Here is a 17,133-nt window from a genome sequence, read left to right on the forward strand (position 1 = left end):
GTCAATTCTCGTCGTCTCTTAGCCAAGTCTCACACGAGTCGGAGGCGAGTCACAGATTTTTGTGGAGGAAGAAGAGCTTCAGGTTACACCGCCAAATATTTGGCGACAATTTGTCAGGACCCACCTATTTATTTAACTGCAAGATATTTCACCCACGTTCGGCTGAGGTGGAGTCAGTATATTTGTGTGTGCAGACTCAGGCACACCCACACACCCCGTCCCGCGCTCTGACTGGCTGGAGTTGGCCAGCATTGTTGCAGATTCGGACTAGAGTTCCAGCAGCATGGAAAGAGTCTGAGACTTGTCAGGGACATGTCCCCTCTTATCGCTTTGTTCAAGAGTTCACTTAGCGATCAACGACTGCCGTTTCCATGCCGATCAGGGGCTTTTCACTGCGAAATTGCAAAACTTGTTGGGTTGAAAATAGAGAAGCTTGAACTGGGCTTCACCCCTAAAAATAAAGTTTCCATCTTATAAACCTTCACAATCGTTCTGCACGCTTTCACATGCTTGAGTGTTAATGAGTTTATTAAACCTCATGGCGTCCTGTTAACAGTAAATACAAGAAAGCGATTACATCAGAACAGAACATGTGTTACATGTTATATCTTTTTTACATCATGGAAGTTTCACTGTGGAACATGAGACCATTGCCTCAACACAATAACAAAATTCACCATATTAAGCCATTATAAGCCACACTACTTATATTTTCAACGTAAGATGTTGTTTAATACTGAATATGATGATTATGAGAAATCAAAGTGCTTTAAGTGAATACATATTTAAGGTTAGATAGAGAATATATTGGCAGATTTTTAAGAAAATCAAGTACCATTCTTCCATAACAGGCAATTCCCAATCATTCCGTATAAGATGAACAATGAGACGTTATAAACAGATATGTGCAAGTTGAAGTGTAGAAAATTAGGCATGATTCATTGTTCTGGATTTTTCCCTCTCCCTACTCGGACTCTTCAAACCACAATCTGTCCCATTACAATCAAAGCCGCCACATCCAATGGCAGATGGGAGACTTCCTCTACATCGCTTCGCACAGTGGTAATTCATCTTAATTATGATAAATTCCTTCTGGCTGCATTCCCAGCTCTCCAGATGCTCAACGTCTGTCTGACAAATGAATCCCTTCAAAGCTTTAAGTTCTGGGCCTTGAGAGTCGGCGCTTGAAGCGTTTACAGATTGGAGATGCAGTGCGTGCTGGACAACATCTGCAGACGGTTGAGTTCTCCGGCCTTTACACATTCTGGAAATCTGGCTTCAGGAAAAAATACTCCTCTGGTTGGTGACCAGGGCGGTCTGGCTCTCCCGCCGCCTCTCCTTCTTCCTCTCCAGCCTCACCCTCCAGCAGACGGCGCTGGACGCTAACAGCACCACTCCGGCCGAGAGGAGCACCAGGCCAAAGTAGGAGATGGTGGATCCATGCGAGTTGAAGCTGTAGGCCACAGCGGTGACCACGATGCCCGCAATGAGCACCACCACTCCGAACGGGATGGTGCAGCGATAGCAGGACAGCTCCGCCCCGCCGGTGGCTGCAGTCAGCTGGATTTCATTGAGCCGCGGGATGTTTACTGTGGTCACCATGGGGTGCTCGTTGTTGCTGGGCTTCTCTGGGGTCACAGGGGTTTTCATGGCGTCCTTATGAACCTCCTCAGGCATCGCAGGATTCTACAGCCTCTTGTTCAACCAACCACAGATGGTTCCTCAGCGTCGCCCTTGTACCACTTGTCCTCGCTAGGGTCTCCCCGTCTGTGAGGAGAGAGAAACCTTTCGTTAGAGGGAGTCAAACTTGTTGCTCAACGCTGGACGCAGCTTTTTGAGAAGGGAAAACAAAGACCTCACAGATCCTTTTCGTGGAATTCAACCCCAACATTTCACAATTAACCACCTCTGCCCGGCCGCCACATGCTGCTTTAATAAACCCTTATAACCTCCCCGCGCAGCCGGCTCCTGACCCAGGCGAGAGGAGTTGTCCCGATGACGCAGGACCGCTCGGCCCAGCACGAGCTGAGACATTCCCTGGAGAACGCAGGATATGACATTACAAACTGCTCCGTGAAATGCGAGGAGCTTCGAAATCACCAGCAGTTTCACAAGCACTCGTTCTTTACAACCCCCCCGGTGTGGTGCATGGAAAGCTGGGATTCAGATGCTGAGTGACAATAAAGGGGAAGTGCGGTTTCAGTTGGACTTTCCATCAATGTCAGGGCTTTAAAACACGGCTTTGTTCATCTTCATGTGTTAAAAGATGAGATTTCAAATGGTGAAATGTGTCATGCATACCTCATGCTCCCAATCCTCTGTGATTTGGAGGGTGATTGGAGGGATGATGGGAATTGAATTGGCTTTAGTTGGCAGTATATTTATATTTTTAATTGTTTTAAAGTTGAGTTTTTTGTTTACTATTTCTCAATCAGAATTGTATCCTGACTGGGTGGAGAAGCTTTCTGCCTTTTATTTGGTCAATTTTAATTGAAAATAACACTCTGATATATTTTTAGATTATCGGAGGTAGAAGGATTCAATTCAGTTTTTCACATTGTCCATTAATGTTTAGTAAGACTGAGAAAGTCATTAAATGTCCTTCAAATCAAAGCTTTGACAATCGCAATGGTGTGTTTTAGCTTATTTCTTGTATTTTATATGCATCACTGCAGAAAAACAAATCAACATTGTTCATTTGGCATTTCCATGAATGATTATTAGGTGTTCTCAGACTTTTAGTGATAGTTTTTTGCATCACAGCTCTGAGCTGATGTTACCAGCGACGACATTGGAACAATACATGTGATCACTTGACAGGAAAAAAAGTTTCAACAAACAAGAAGTTGAAAAAGTCAAGCGTCTGTGATGAATTAACTTTCAAATTTTTAGAAGCTAATTCCCCAAAAAGTGGAGCAGGAAGTCACAAATCTATGACTGAAAACAAGATGTAAGAAATATGGATGAAGCTTCGAAAACTCCAAACATGGTTTTCAGTATGGTGATAGATATATATATATATATATCACCATATATACTTTATATATATATATATATAAAAAGTAGATGACATTTTAAGATAGCAGAAAAGGTAAAAAGTATAAAACGTCATTAAAGGTGGTTGTCTTTTCTGTTTTGACACAACATGTGGGCTTTTGAGCCAAGCAAAAAAGACATTTAGAAACTTTAACTTCATCTGTTTTCTGTTTACAGCTCCAAACATCTTTATCTTTAATTTCTAATCGTGAAACCACAAAACTGTAAAAGTGCTTGAAGTGCTTGCAGGACCAAAATGTGATGAGGGTCCTTTTGTACTTTGACAAGTCTTTACTGAAAATGTGTAAAGATGCTGAGATTCTGATCCACTGAAGAACAGTTGTTTTCTGTTCTCTTAGTTGGAAACAAAAAGCTTTAAATTTGCTAAAGTAAGTTTAACTCATCTGATGTTAGTTTTTATGTAACTTTATTTCCCTTTAATTTGTAATTATCATTATATCACTTTGTTGATGAAATGGATCATTTCTATTACTGGTTCATCTGTCAATTTATTTCTCATTAATCAATACGTGATTTCATTTGTAAATTGTCAGACAATTGTGAAAAATCCTGAAGCAATGGTTTGTTCTCTTTAACCAAATATCTTCTTTTTTAAATGATAAATTAAAAAAACAGTAAGGTAGTTAATTCGAACAAAGGCACAAGGACAGAATGAAGAAATTAAATGAGAAAAAATAGAAGTGAGAATGAAGAAGAATCAGCATCAGGAGAGGATGAGGTCTGGATCTTTAGATAAAACATGCAATGGTTCAATATTAATCTACAACAAGTAAACTCTGCACAAATAACAGTACTTTATGGAGCCTATAATAATAACAATAATATTAATAATTCATAGTGAACGAACTTGACATGTTTGCTCTGTGCTGTGCAGAGAGAAGAACATTGAGTTGTCACCTCCGTGCTGCAGCTGTCCGTGTCCATGCTCCTTTGCTTCACTGAAACTTGTCCAGCATCAAATATTCACTTTATTCTTCTAAGCACAAACTTTCTTCTCTTCTCTGAAGTCAAAAACCAATGTTCTCTTCTCGTCCCTCTCAGGCTACCGTTCATGAGAGACGTCCTCAGGTTGAGTGGCTGAGGGTCGGACTGTACCATCCTCAGTCAGAGCTGCTGTCTCAATTATCCATGGCTGTGAAGCTCCGGCAGATGAGAGACAAACACCTGTTCCGGTTGCGTTTTTCAAAATAAAACGCACGATGATCTTAGATTATTTTCAATGACTCCCAGCCCACTGACTGTATTTATTTTGAAGGACAAATTTCCTATAATTCCGTTACTATGTATAATAGTGATTAGCTTGACATATTTTTTCATCAATTCATTACATAAAGTATGATTCATTGATTGAATAACAAAACATTTATTGTCAAGTGAATGCAAGTCGGAGTTGTGTACAATTTAAAATGTACTTTCACTTTTTTTTAAATCTTTCTCATTGTCTGCTCTTAAAGAAAATCGGAATGTAAAATAAATAATAAAGTGACACTTATCTTGATATCTACTGGAAGGAATTATTCATCTTAAATGTTGTTCACACATAAGGAGGTGCACATAATGTGTGCACCTCCCACCTGTGAGGCACCACGCGCGTATGCAAAAACAGCTTCTTCCCCCAGGCCGTAAGGCTTCTGAACAATCAACACTGACCCTCTGACATTCTGCCCCCCCCCCCACTCATACAAATACACTTGCTTCACATATATTCATTTTATTTTATTTAATATTCCCCACTCCTTCACCCTGTAAACTGCTGCTCCATTTGACTATGTTATATGCACAATGTTATATGTTATATGTTATGTTATGTTACGTTATGTTATGTTATGTTATGTTATATGTTATGTTATATAGTATGTCATTTTTCTATTTTGTAAAGTCGTCTATTGCGTAGATGTTGCCTGCCATGTCACAATAATTGCACTGCTCCGATGATACTGTCACTGGTGCATGTGACAATAAACTTTGATTTGATTTGATTTGATTGGAAGTCTCTTATTGTGAAAGTAGTGAGCGGAAGCCCGGAGTGTGAGCCGCTGACAGCTGTGTGTCGTTCGTTCGTCTGTGTGTGTGTGTGTGTGTGTGTGTGTGTGTGTGTGTGTGTGTGTGTGTGTGTGTGTGTGTGTGTGTGTTGGTGCAGGAGCAGCAGTCCGCCGTCATGTCGCAGCGCTTCACCGATGAGGACTTCCAGAGAGCGTGGCTGGAGCTGGACGAGCCGCAGCTGGCGGGAGGATGGGAGCTCTTCACCGAAACCATGGGAGTGAAGATCCACCGCCTCCACGACCAGGTCCGGAACCCCCAGAACCCCGCACCCCATCCAGGTCCTCACGGCAGGACACCCCCCCCCCCCCCACACACACTCTCTGACTCCGCGAATGAATGAATGTCTGCCCGCTGCGTGTCTACTGTCACTATGCTTTATCTTAGTGACGTCAACTTGGTACCTTTTATCATAATTCACCGTTTACAACGTTCATAATACGCCTCAGCAGTGGTGTCCTAGCGGTGGGAGAGGGAAATAACAGGAAATGGAGCCGGAGTCTGGAATTTATTTTTTCCTTGAGTCACAGACCGGCTCTACCCGTTCCACCAAACTCCATTCAGAAACCTGTCTATATAAAACTGCTTTTTTATATATTTAGATTTTATTTGCAGATATGCACATCTGGTCTGACTTTGCTAAAGACGTTTATGAAAGGCTGCACTCAAGGGTTTAATCCGGCATACACCTCACAAGTCCAGCATCTTAAACTGAACTTAAATAAAAGTCTAATGTTGAATCGAATCCTACAGAGGTAACGATGTCTGATCTACTCAGATGATCACATGGTTTTCATAGTGCTAGCCAGTCAGATTTACCTTTAGCCTCCGGGTACCCTCAAGTTCAGCCTGTATCATTTCTTACAAGGCCAAAACACTAGCTGACGCTAAGGTGCATGACTGAAGTTATCTCCCTAACATCTGCTGGCAGCTGCTAAAACCTGCTAACATCCACTGGTACTGTAGTTCGTAAATTAAATTGTGCAGAAGACATTTGAACATACAAGTGATATTCACAATCTAGTACTATATTCTAAAATAAAAAGTTGTCTTGAGAATCACTTGCGCGATGAATAACGTAAAGGCTCTATCCAGTGCATCAGATTCTTTCTTTGAAAAATTTGCAAATAAAAGGTACACAAATGTGTTGTGTGTATTTGAAACACCTATTGGCACCTTCAGTTTATTGAAATGTGCAAAAACTGTCCTACGGATTAAAAAGCTGATATTTTAAATGAAGCTTCGTCAACAATAAAATCATTAAATTGTTCAATTTCATTCCAATCTGCACACACTGGAATATGTTTGTGACATCGTCCAAATACCATTCACATATTCAACTAAAAAACATTACAATTAAGTGATAAGACACTTAATTATCAATTATTCCATTTTAAAAAACCCTTTTTGTGAATGGAGTTGGTTTGATTTTCCCATCTATTCAAGAACCTGCACAAATCCGACTCCATGTTCCGTTTGTTTACTGCACTTAAGGGAGTTAACCGTGTTTGAACTTCAGAGTCGAATCCAACACATTTCCTCAGTGGAGAGTGAGAGAGGGGGTAATGGCGAGCGGCTCTAATCAGAGTCGTGTGCTCTGGGATTAGTTACATACTGTGGGGTTGTGCTGTGGAGCCTGAGCAGAGCTGTCATGTGCTGTTTTCAGGGAACGGGACTCTATGAGTACAAAGTCTTTGGCGTGCTCAGCGGCTGCACCCCGGAGCTGTGTGCCGACGTCTACATGGACTTGTCCTACCGGAAACATTGGGATGGATATGTGAAAGGTAAAATATAATGACATTTGAAGGAGTAAGGCGAGGCTCAGGCAATCATTGTACTTCCATCAAAAACAGCTTTCGTTCATGTTTCCCCTGACGAAGAAATCATCTTTATTTATCGAAATTTCCCATTAGTCTCCACAGCTGCTTAAAGCTATAGTTCACCAACAAATTGAAATTCACTCATTATCTGCTCACCACTATGCCGACAGAGGGGTGGGGGAAGTGTTTGAGTCCACAAAACACTTCTGGAGCTTCAGGGGTAAACAGTGCTGCAGCCAAATCCAATAGAATTGAGGTAACTGGCGACACCTCCTTCAAACATAAAAGACCAACAGAAAATGACTCGATACCGCTCGTGTGCTGTCATCAAAGTGTCCGTAAGGCCCGACATTCACATTCCACTTGAAACATCATCATTTACACCATGTTTTTAACCTAAATGTTCTCTGTTATCCTCCTTCGGAGCCCCTGCACGGTAACATCGCTACTTCTCTTAGCATCTCTACTTCCATTAGCTTTGTTGCATAGCTGCAGTTAAGGCCGGGGCATGCTTCTGCGTTTTCAGAGACACGCAGGGACACGCAAGAGCAAGAGCCCCTTGCGTTCATGCGTACCTCTTCTTGCTTGCGTCGCCAAATTTCCGTTACTATACACAAGCCTCACGCAGCCCACAAGGCTGTGATTGGTCCGCTAACTACATCCTTTTCGGAGTCACATTTCAGGTTTTATGCCCTATAATACCGACAAAAACCACGGAAGAGTTAGAAGAACGGATATGGACCAAATAGAAGAGTTGGCAGACGAGGTCCGAAAGTATGAGCACTTGTATAACTGCAATTCCTGGAAGGAGATCTCGGCTAACGTCAGTTTGCAGGTCGACAAGTGTACGAAGCTGTGGAGGAAGATCAGGGACAAATTTGTCAGCAAGAAAAGGGCTATGAGGAGCAGCAGCGGTGATGTAAATAAACAGTCGACGACGATTGCCACACACAAAGAAGGCATCTCTAAGGTCGTCTTCGACAAAAAAACGTTACTCCACCTAGTGTTCTGGCGGTGAATTACTTTGCAACACGCGCAACCCTTGTAGAACCAAAATTAAAACGAGTCCATCAACACATCTGCGTGAAAAGCCGCAGCCGCAGTTGCAGAGCCTAGGCCAGCCTTTACCGCTACATGGGCTAGAGCATACCACCCCTCCATCGACAAAGTGGTGAGTAGATAATGAGTGAATTTTCAATCTTCGGTGAACTATCAGTTTAACCAAAGTAGTTGCTCACATTCCACCCTCACATCCAGTAGCCTTTTGTTGTCGAAGCCTTTTCTTCTTCATGTCTTGAAACGATGTCTATAGGCTTGGTATATAGGCTTGGTTTTATCACTCCAGTTTGACAAAGAAGCAGCATTTTTTATTTGTGTTCCTTTTCTTCATGCACCTCCGCAGTAACAAGGTAATATACGTTACACTAGTAGTAGTTAAGTAGTCATGTAGTGACCCTGTGGGATAGAAAAAAAGTCAAGTGTGAATCACTTACATTAGTTTGAGTTTCAGAAATCACATTTGTAGAAGTGGCTTCCACTGTAGGATGTTTTTTGGCGGAGTCTTGTTTTAATTTCCTTCCTTTATAAATGATATGTAGAGACTTAGGGAGAACCACTGATCGATGAGTTTGTGTCACTTCACAGGATCGGATGTGTCCATCGTCCTGCAGCTGATTGACTAAATGTTTTTTTTTTTTATTCAGAACTCTATGAGAAAGACTTTGATGGACAGCCAGCAATCTACTGGGAAGTCAAATACCCGGCCCTTATGTCAAACAGAGACGTATCCTGTTGATTTAAAAATGTATTCACTCTCTGTTCACATCAAATATGGTTTACAAAGCTGAAAGGAGGAGGAGGCTGCTGTTGAGAGTTTTTTTTCCACGAAAGCACATTGTCTTCCCTAACAGATCCAAACCTCAGTATGTGTACATTAGAGACAGGAGAGACTTGGAAGTTGACGGCAGGAAGATCTGGGTGATCCTGGCCAGAAGCTCTCCGGAGATGCCGTGTCCAGAAAAGAGTGGCGTGCTGCGGGTCAAAGACTACAAGCAGAGCCTTGCACTGGAGAGCGATGGGAGCAGCGGAACTAAAGGTGACACATGTTGAGGGAATAAAACACCTGTGACCCAATTCAGGGTCTGCATCCATCGGCAGATTCGATCTTTTGGTCGAGCGGAAATTAGACATCTGTTCTACGGAGAATTTCCTATTTGCATCACCAGCTTGTCGTTAGCTAATTTGCAGTTAGCCAATTTCAAAGGAATAACTTAAAAATTCAACGCCCAGATGTTGAAGCAAAAATGTCAGACAGCTGGTTCGGATGAATGTTTGGGTCAGACTGGGCAGGATGTATGTAAAAATTATTGCATTTATTATTTTGTTATTTTTCCAGTATAAGTGTACTTTACCATTATGGGGAAAATATATACAGAAACAATCTAACTTGTTCATTTTAAAAGAAATTATTATAATAAATATATACATTTGTAAAGGACACAATGTGTTCATCGTATTGCTGAAATATACCACCCAGATTTGTGTTTGGGTGCTTTGTTCAGAAATTTGAAGGAATATGAATTTCCCCTTCTGGAAAAATGTGATAGGAATTTTTCATTGTTTTGTTTGTTTAAATGAAATAAATTAAAAAAAGATAGATTCATTTCTGAAAACAATCATTGGTTGAAGCCCTAACATAAATGACCATGTGCTTTATTTCAGTTTTCATGAATTACTTCGACAACCCTGGCGGAATGATTCCTAACTGGGTGGTGAACTGGGCAGCTAAGGTAAGTCAGTGCATGCTAGTTTTTACTTCAGCTTCTATTTGACTGCAATGCACCTCAGAGAAAAAAAAGACAACGCAAGTATAGAGACGATTGAGTAGCTCCGGGGGCACTGGCCTCACTGAACAGTTACAGATGGATCACATGCAGAGAATTTCCTCCCTGGGATAAATTAAGTGTAACTTAACATGCCTGGTTTGAATCAAGCTTTCATGTCTGAAAAGACAGGGGGCCAGAACATATCTTGTGTAACATTTTCCATGATTGACTGTATAAGGAAATTGTTTATTTTATTTAAACCAGCCTCATTTGGAAATATTTTTCAACAAACGGGATTTTGTACATTTCGAAAAGCTGTGTAAGGATTATGTCTCCTTAGCTGCACTCAGGGGAGCAAATTCAAAAAGTGATTGTTTTAAAGTGCCATCTTTTAGTTCATATATATGTATACATTTATACACATTATTATCCTCATAGCATCGTCTAATCATCTATTGACCCGCCTCGTTTTGCAGAGAAAAGTGAGGATTGCAAACAAGTCATGTCAGGAACAGAGTTTTCTGTGGGAGAGAACTTTGCCCTTTGAGAGTGAAAGTGAAAGATTTGTTCTAAATATCCTAAGGATATGATGTGCGCTTAGTAACTTCAGTTTCCAACCACCTGATCACTTTCAACAATCGTATATGTGCCTGTTGTATCCCTGCACAAGCAGATCTTTGAAGCTGGCGTTAAACGGGTTCACTCACGGGCCTCAGAGAGCTCCATCGCTCCGCCTGCTTCATGCTTGTTCCAGCGTTATTGTTAACAGATGTGTGACAGGGTGATGTCGATCAGCTCTTCACTTCGTTGTTCCTCCTGGGTGGGTCTTCTTGGCACTGGCTCTCATGACGCTCACTGACGGATACTCTCTTTGTGTGTTTGTGTTAAACAGAGCGGGGTGCCAGGTTTCTTAACAGACATGCAGAAGGCCTGCAGCAAGTACGAAACCTTCTGCCAGAAGAAATGAACACGATGGAAAAGGACTCGGGCTCAAGGGCATTGCTCCGTTTTTATCTTTTATTTTTTTATCTTGTTTGTTGAAATGTGACTGTTGTGTGCGGGGTGAAAGTGGCATGGTGTGAGCTGCTACCTGAGGTTGCAGCTTGCTGTTGACTCAGGTATGATGTGCATGACCAGCCTCCCTCCTAAATGTGCTGGTGTGAGTCAATTCTGTTCCATTGTACTGTAATATACAAAACTGTATTCTCTTTTCCTTTGAAATCGTATGATTATTATTAATATACATATATATGATCAGTTTTTATTACTTTAGGCCCTCAACGGTAAAACCAGCTCCTTTCTCACAGCCTTTTGCAGGTGGGAATGTTTTATGTTCTGTTTAAAAGGTACAAACATTGAAGAGAACGATAGTGTTGCATCAAAGATTAATCATCTGGTTGCTGTTAAGTGGAAAACTAACTTTTATGAGTTGTTTATCCGCCTTTATTTAAACTGTTAAAAAGGACTTGACTGGTCGCAGTCTAGATCACAAGGTAAAATAAGGATTATTGCAAAGAAATTATTTCTTTAATACCTCAGCCAAGGACGTTATGATTTCATCCAAAGCAGCTATAGCCATAAATGAATTGGGTAATACAACTATTAAGAGGCTGTGTGATCAGTTTTTGGTGGACAATCAGTTTTTGGAACAACACCAACAGAGCCAAATGCGATCAATCTCAGTCTATTCGTTATATTCAAATAACGAATTAAAACCAAACTTGTCAAAAACCTGAACAATGGGACGTTCCGTCAGTGTGAGAAGAGCTAAATACAATGACAGAAACTGTGTTGGGCAAAATGTATTTGATGTGTACTTTGATTAGCATGGAGGTTGGGTTTATAACCTATACTGCAACCAGCCACAAGGAGGTGATCAGGATGCTTTGGCTTCACTTTTGGGACCTGTCATGTTATCTATCTTGAATACAATTTATGGATCCGACTCAGGAGTACTGAGTCCTTATGACACCTGAGTACTCATGGGTCGGACATGTTTACAGACATCTCTTCTGATGGTCTCCAGGTAGTTAAAGTTTCCGACAATGTCTCTTCTTCGTACTGTACATGTTAAAAGTTTACAGATCTGATTTATAATGATGTTTTCGGTCTTCTCACTGTCAACTTTAATTCACTGGAAATTCACTCATGTACTACAATGAAGTGAAAGTTCAAACAACAAATCAAGCACTTTTTTACACTTTTTTCGGCTTCTTGATTGTCCTTTCTCAAGGGTTCATTACTTATGCAAAGATCCTGGTATGGATGCATTGAATCAGAGGTACAGTATCTGATTTGTTACTGTATTTAGGATGCACCTCAGTTCCTCAGCACTCCTGTTGATCCAGAAGAATTGGGTTTAATCTGATTATGAAATGCTTATTACTGTGTAATACTGCTGTGTTACTGGAATAAATAAACTTAAATTTGAAATTTTAGATGTGTAAACTGTATTGCATGTTTGTTCTCCAGCAGTTACTGTTACATCCACTATCACACTGACGCATCACAAAAAAAAACTCTCAATGGATGCTTCCATGGAAATATAATTGCTCCTAAGCAATTCATTTACATTGAGAAACACTGTAAACAGTCGGACAGTTTGTTAGGGTCACCTTCATCTTAGATCATATATTTGATGAAGGTTATGATCTATAATATAGGTTTTCTTGTTTAAAGAGGTGTTTGATTTTATAATTTACCTGCCCTCTTTGATATAAATGGGCTGAATTGAATGTATGGTGGTGTTGTTGAACTGTATATTTTATTTTGACATACCCTCATTCATTACTTGGACAAAAATGCATCATCACTCATAATGATTATACTGTTGAAATCTCTATGATTTATATCCCTATAACTCTAGTTGTACAATCTATCAGTGCTCAATTTGAAAAAAATTTATTAGAATTTTCCTTATTTCTGTTGTCCATTTTGCTTTAAACTTTGACCGCAGAATAAAATAAAACGTTTTTAATAGCCATGCAGTTTGAAATGTGGTTAATTAAAAAAGGAAATTGATGCTTCCATGATTTAAAATATGTGAAAATACCAGAATGTTACTCAGAGGCGGAGCTCTTACTTTCCAACAGTCCCCCTGAATTCTGCACCAAATATCACTCATTCATAACTATAGGTTCCCTATGCACCAACAATTTGCACTAATGGCAATATACTCTTGCAATAAAATGGTTACAGGCCAAGGTTAGTTATATGAAAATACAAAATAACCTTTTTGCTTCCATGCCAGACTGTAACAGTGAAGACAACTCTAACATGACAGGTACACTGGGTTTTGACAGGTTATTAAATCCTGGGCTACTTTTGCGTAGTGTTGGGTCAGTTTCCAGGTAAGTTTTAGATCTGGTGTTATTTGCACTTTCCTAGGATACATTTACTTGTGATGTCCATGCAAAGAAACATTCTCAGGAAGGATATTCCACCCCTCTGTTTCAAATGTCCAGTCGATCAAAGGACTTTGGGTCATCTATTCTAACAGTGTCCCTGTATCATTTATTCGATTTTTTTTGTTGGCAAGACTTTTAGCTCGGAGTTTCCCCCATCCCCTTAATCTGCGCTGTTTGGGGTGGTCAAGTAAGGAAGAGAACCCATGGTCATATGCTCTCTACCCACACTGCTAGCCAAATGTTTGATATGTGGCTGAAAGAATTTAGTAATGTTTCACATTTGCAGAAAATTAGATTTTCTATTTCAAACAGGAAGACTCAGAAAATATGGCATCGTTTCACTTGGCCTGAGTGAAAAATCTAATTGAATGGCTGATGGTCTAACTCTTTTACTCTGTCTTTGTTGGTCAATACTTTCAAAATGTTAAATAATGTTTAACATCTTCTTGTGATCCCACAATTCTTTTTCTTTCTTTCTTTTTTCTTTCCTTCTTCCTTGCTTCCAAATAGGTTTTAATTTTTTTCTTTCTTTCTTTTTTCTTTCCTTCATCCTTGCTTCCAAATAGGTTTTATTTTTTTTTTTTCTTTCTTTCTTTCTTTCTTGTTGTTTACTCTGTGCGCATTTGATTTGCGGTATAAAACTTTTCAAAATCAATAAACAGATGTTACAAAAAAGGAAGCCACAAGAAAAAGAAACAAAAAGAAGCTGCAGAATTTGCCTGAGAATCCTCAGGTTTTCGACTCTTCCTCAGTATAAAAGTAATTCACTGACAGTTGTCATGTAAAATCAATGGGTCAAGGCAACCAGGAAGTGGTGATGGGTGTTGGGCGGGTTCTGGCTTCTGATTGGTCCTCCAGTCTGTCCCGGTGACACCTGACAGGTGCTGCTGCTGCTGCCGTGCGGAGGGGCCTGAGGTCGGCGTCTGTTTGCTGGGTGAGTCCTGAGGAGGAACCGGGAGGAACCGGGAGGAGCTAAGGACCCAATGTAGAGTACTATAAGTTTATATATTTAAACATAAAATTAGCAAGTTAGCATCCTTTTGATGTCTGTAAGTGTTTAGCATGTTAGCTCCCTGACCACAACATGTGATGTGTGACCTATGTCTTAGCAAGATTTCCAGTTACAAAGTTTACCAAATCTAAATTTAAACCAAACGGTTCAAACAGAATCAGCCACTGCTTTTACTTCTGGTTCTTATACATTTATGTCAAGCTAACAACTGCTAAATGTTACAAACTGGCTTGATCATCTTTTTGGAAGAAGTAATAAACTTTGACTGTATTTTCTGAGCTGGTATCTGAGCCCCTGTTAGTGCCACTTCTTAATTATCATTATTGTAATTATCATAATATATGATTCTATCTAGCGCTTTTTCAAATCCAGATTACAAAGTGCTTGATTTAAAACAAATGATTCATAAAACTATTATTATCAGATCTTAAAGACAATGATTCAAATAATAAAATATATTGACACTTTCAATCCAACCAAAAGTTGGACATTCATTCCCTTGATTGATCCGTACAACAAGATATTAAATGTTATGATTGATTATTTTATATTTTCATCGACAAGAATAAATTATACTAGTATAAAAAATTATTATACTACTTATTATGATATTGATATGGAGAGATGAGCTGACCTTTTTGAAATAACGTCAGTGAATGTATATACATTACATGCATATACAAACATCAAGATGTGTGCTCAACAAAGTTAAATGGTTAGTAGGCTACAGCAAAATATACCATCATGTAGACAAGTAAATATTAATCAGAAACATAAAGCAGTACATGCATATAAACATATACCAAAAATATATTTTACATAAAAATAAAGGAGAAAAATTTAAAAGAGGAAAACAGCTTTTTCTTATTGATAATTTCATTGTTTCAGTGATTGTGATGAGATGAGCTGAAGTCTGAGGCCGTTTTCCTCTAATATGTTTTTTTTCATCAAGTTTTAACAATAGGTGTGTGATTACAACTTTATTATATGAAAATGGGACTCTTAAGGCAGATGTGGCCGAACCAATTGTAAAGAAATTTACTCCATTCATTCCTTAAGAGACTCAGCTCAGTCTTCTCTCTTGTGTTTCATTATCGCGCAGATGTCCCCCTGGGAAATTTCAATGAAATTTGAAATGTTGAAGTCAGCAAAGACATGTCTTCTCTGCTCCTCCAATGGTTGAGGCTGCGATGGCATGTTCCTGTCCACATGAACAGAGCATTGGAGCAGACAGCCACACGTTGAGAAGGTTGGTGCATTCAGTTTGAAACATTCAGGGTTTTAACAGACACAAATCTAATTGGGTTCTGGTACTGCTTATGTCACTTCATTTTGGCTCTGGTGCCAACTGTCGTTAAGTTGCTCCTCTTCTTCACGTTGGCTCTCATGCTGTTTGATCACTGCCACATTAACATCAACATGATAGCCACACACGTGATGGTTGAAAGCAGGGGCGCTTGTAGGATTGAAAGAAAGGGGGGGCTTAGCCCCTAAGGATGCGGAATGTTTGCGCGCGCAAATTTTTTTTATAGGGCTCATTTGGGGCTGCGGATATCCATTGTTTCAGACAGTTCATTGATGGTTCAATCAGAAAGAGTGTGATTTTTCTCTGTATCTTTGCTTGCATTCATTCAGTATAAGATGACAGAAGAGACAGAATTTCAGGGTCATTGTGAAATTTGACAACACAAAAATTAACTTTTCTCAAATAGAGAGAAATTATTTTTCCTGCTTGTAAAGGAAAGACGGATATACTAATTTTCAATATCCGCGTCACTCCCAAATCCTAATTCTTAAAGGGGCCACACGCAATGGATGGAGAATGGACCTGCCAGTGTCACTTCTGAGTTGTTTATTTGTTGTTTTATGAGCAGAAGGGAATAATAGGCACTGATAATATTGTTTTAAATACTAGAGATAGATATTAATGCAAAGAATAGAGAGCTGTCGATAGTTATTTCTTACATTTCAAATTTGCTCGTTCACACTCTTGCTCACTGGAGACATTTACTAACAAAATAGCTAGCTAGCTAGCTAAGTGTTAACATAGCTAATTACAATATTCCCTTTCATTTGCCTCAAGTAAACCTAAATTTAAGCAGTTAACAATTGTTAACATCTACAGAGCCACATTCTGTAACTACCTGTACTTACAATTTCACTCCTTGCATCATTTACTATGAGCTAAACTCCTTGGCTGTTATCCTGCTGTCTTGATGAGAGAAGTTACTTGGCAGAGTGAGAAAGCCAGCCCAGCCCCGATGCAGACTCCCCAAGGTCCTAGTGCCCGGTCTTTTTTGTTAAGTATGATGAGAGGCTATTGGATTGTAATTTGAAGGGTAGAAAACATACAAACCAGAAACACACTCACATATGTAGCATGTTAGATTTATAAATAACTTGACCATGTGTAAAACAATAGTTACATTTTTTTTTAAGTTTAAAAAAAAAAAAATTCACAATAATTATTTGGGGGGGCTGAGGAATTTGGGGGGCTGTTTTTTCATGTTTTTCAATTACTGAATAATAACCATAACACATGTTGAATCAAAGACCTCACATACATCATACTTCTACTTCTTGCTGAGGAGGAGTTCTAAGTGGAAACAATGAATTAAGGGGTCATTTCCTTGTCACTCCTATAATCCTACTGATTACTCTGCTACCACACAGTGAAACCAGGCCAGGGACCTTCACCCCCCCTTACCCACACACACTCTCTCTCTCGGTGCTTTGACACCATCCCATCCCGCCCTGTTTTTTTTTTTTTCCTGTGCCCTGATGAGTCGAGAGGCTGAAGTGCTGGCCCAGATGTTTCCTGGCGGAAGAAGATGGTTGTGGTTTCCTATGAGGTCACCTTGCTGGTGGCGTAGTAGTGATGGTTGCAGTGGTCTGCATTGACTGTTTCTCCCCCTCGCTGTCCGTCAAACATGAACACAGTCCGTCGTAGAGTTTTCTGCAGACCATCCATC

The 17,133-nt window shown here is 39.9% G+C and overlaps 2 protein-coding genes across 2 annotated transcripts; one reads left to right on the forward strand and one right to left on the reverse strand.

The window, feature by feature from the left end:
• Window positions 1-518: 518 nt before the first annotated feature.
• Window positions 519-4,159, reverse strand: tmem100a (transmembrane protein 100a). Its single transcript, XM_062407287.1, has 2 exons — window positions 3,955-4,159; window positions 519-1,767 (listed from the first exon to the last, which is right to left on the reverse strand). The coding sequence occupies exon 2, from the start codon at window positions 1,675-1,677 to the stop codon at window positions 1,279-1,281; it is 399 nt and encodes a 132-aa protein (XP_062263271.1). The 5' UTR covers window positions 1,678-1,767; window positions 3,955-4,159; the 3' UTR covers window positions 519-1,278.
• On the forward strand, window positions 1,996-12,180 carry pctp (phosphatidylcholine transfer protein). Its single transcript, XM_062408155.1, has 7 exons — window positions 1,996-2,144; window positions 5,164-5,344; window positions 6,764-6,881; window positions 8,621-8,700; window positions 8,841-9,012; window positions 9,639-9,706; window positions 10,635-12,180. Exons 1-7 carry the CDS (start codon window positions 1,996-1,998, stop codon window positions 10,707-10,709), a joined length of 843 nt encoding a protein of 280 aa, XP_062264139.1. The 3' UTR covers window positions 10,710-12,180.
• Window positions 12,181-17,133: the final 4,953 nt, after the last annotated feature.

This window comes from Platichthys flesus, chromosome 16 (assembly GCF_949316205.1).
Source record: "Platichthys flesus chromosome 16, fPlaFle2.1, whole genome shotgun sequence".
Classification (NCBI taxonomy): Eukaryota; Metazoa; Chordata; class Actinopteri; order Pleuronectiformes; family Pleuronectidae; genus Platichthys; species Platichthys flesus.

Bases quoted from the DNA above. Each gene is read 5' to 3' on its own strand.
- pctp (XM_062408155.1), top strand. From the start codon at position 1,996: ATGACGCAGGACCGCTCGGCCCAGCACGAGCTGAGACATTCCCTGGAG. The intron at 2,145-5,163 runs GTGCATGGAAAG...GTGTGTGTGTGT, and splicing joins TTTACAACCCCCCCGGTGTG to GTGTGTGTGTGTGTGTGTGT. The intron at 9,013-9,638 runs GTGACACATGTT...GCTTTATTTCAG, and splicing joins TGGGAGCAGCGGAACTAAAG to TTTTCATGAATTACTTCGAC.
- tmem100a (XM_062407287.1), bottom strand. From the start codon at position 1,677: ATGCCTGAGGAGGTTCATAAGGACGCCATGAAAACCCCTGTGACCCCA.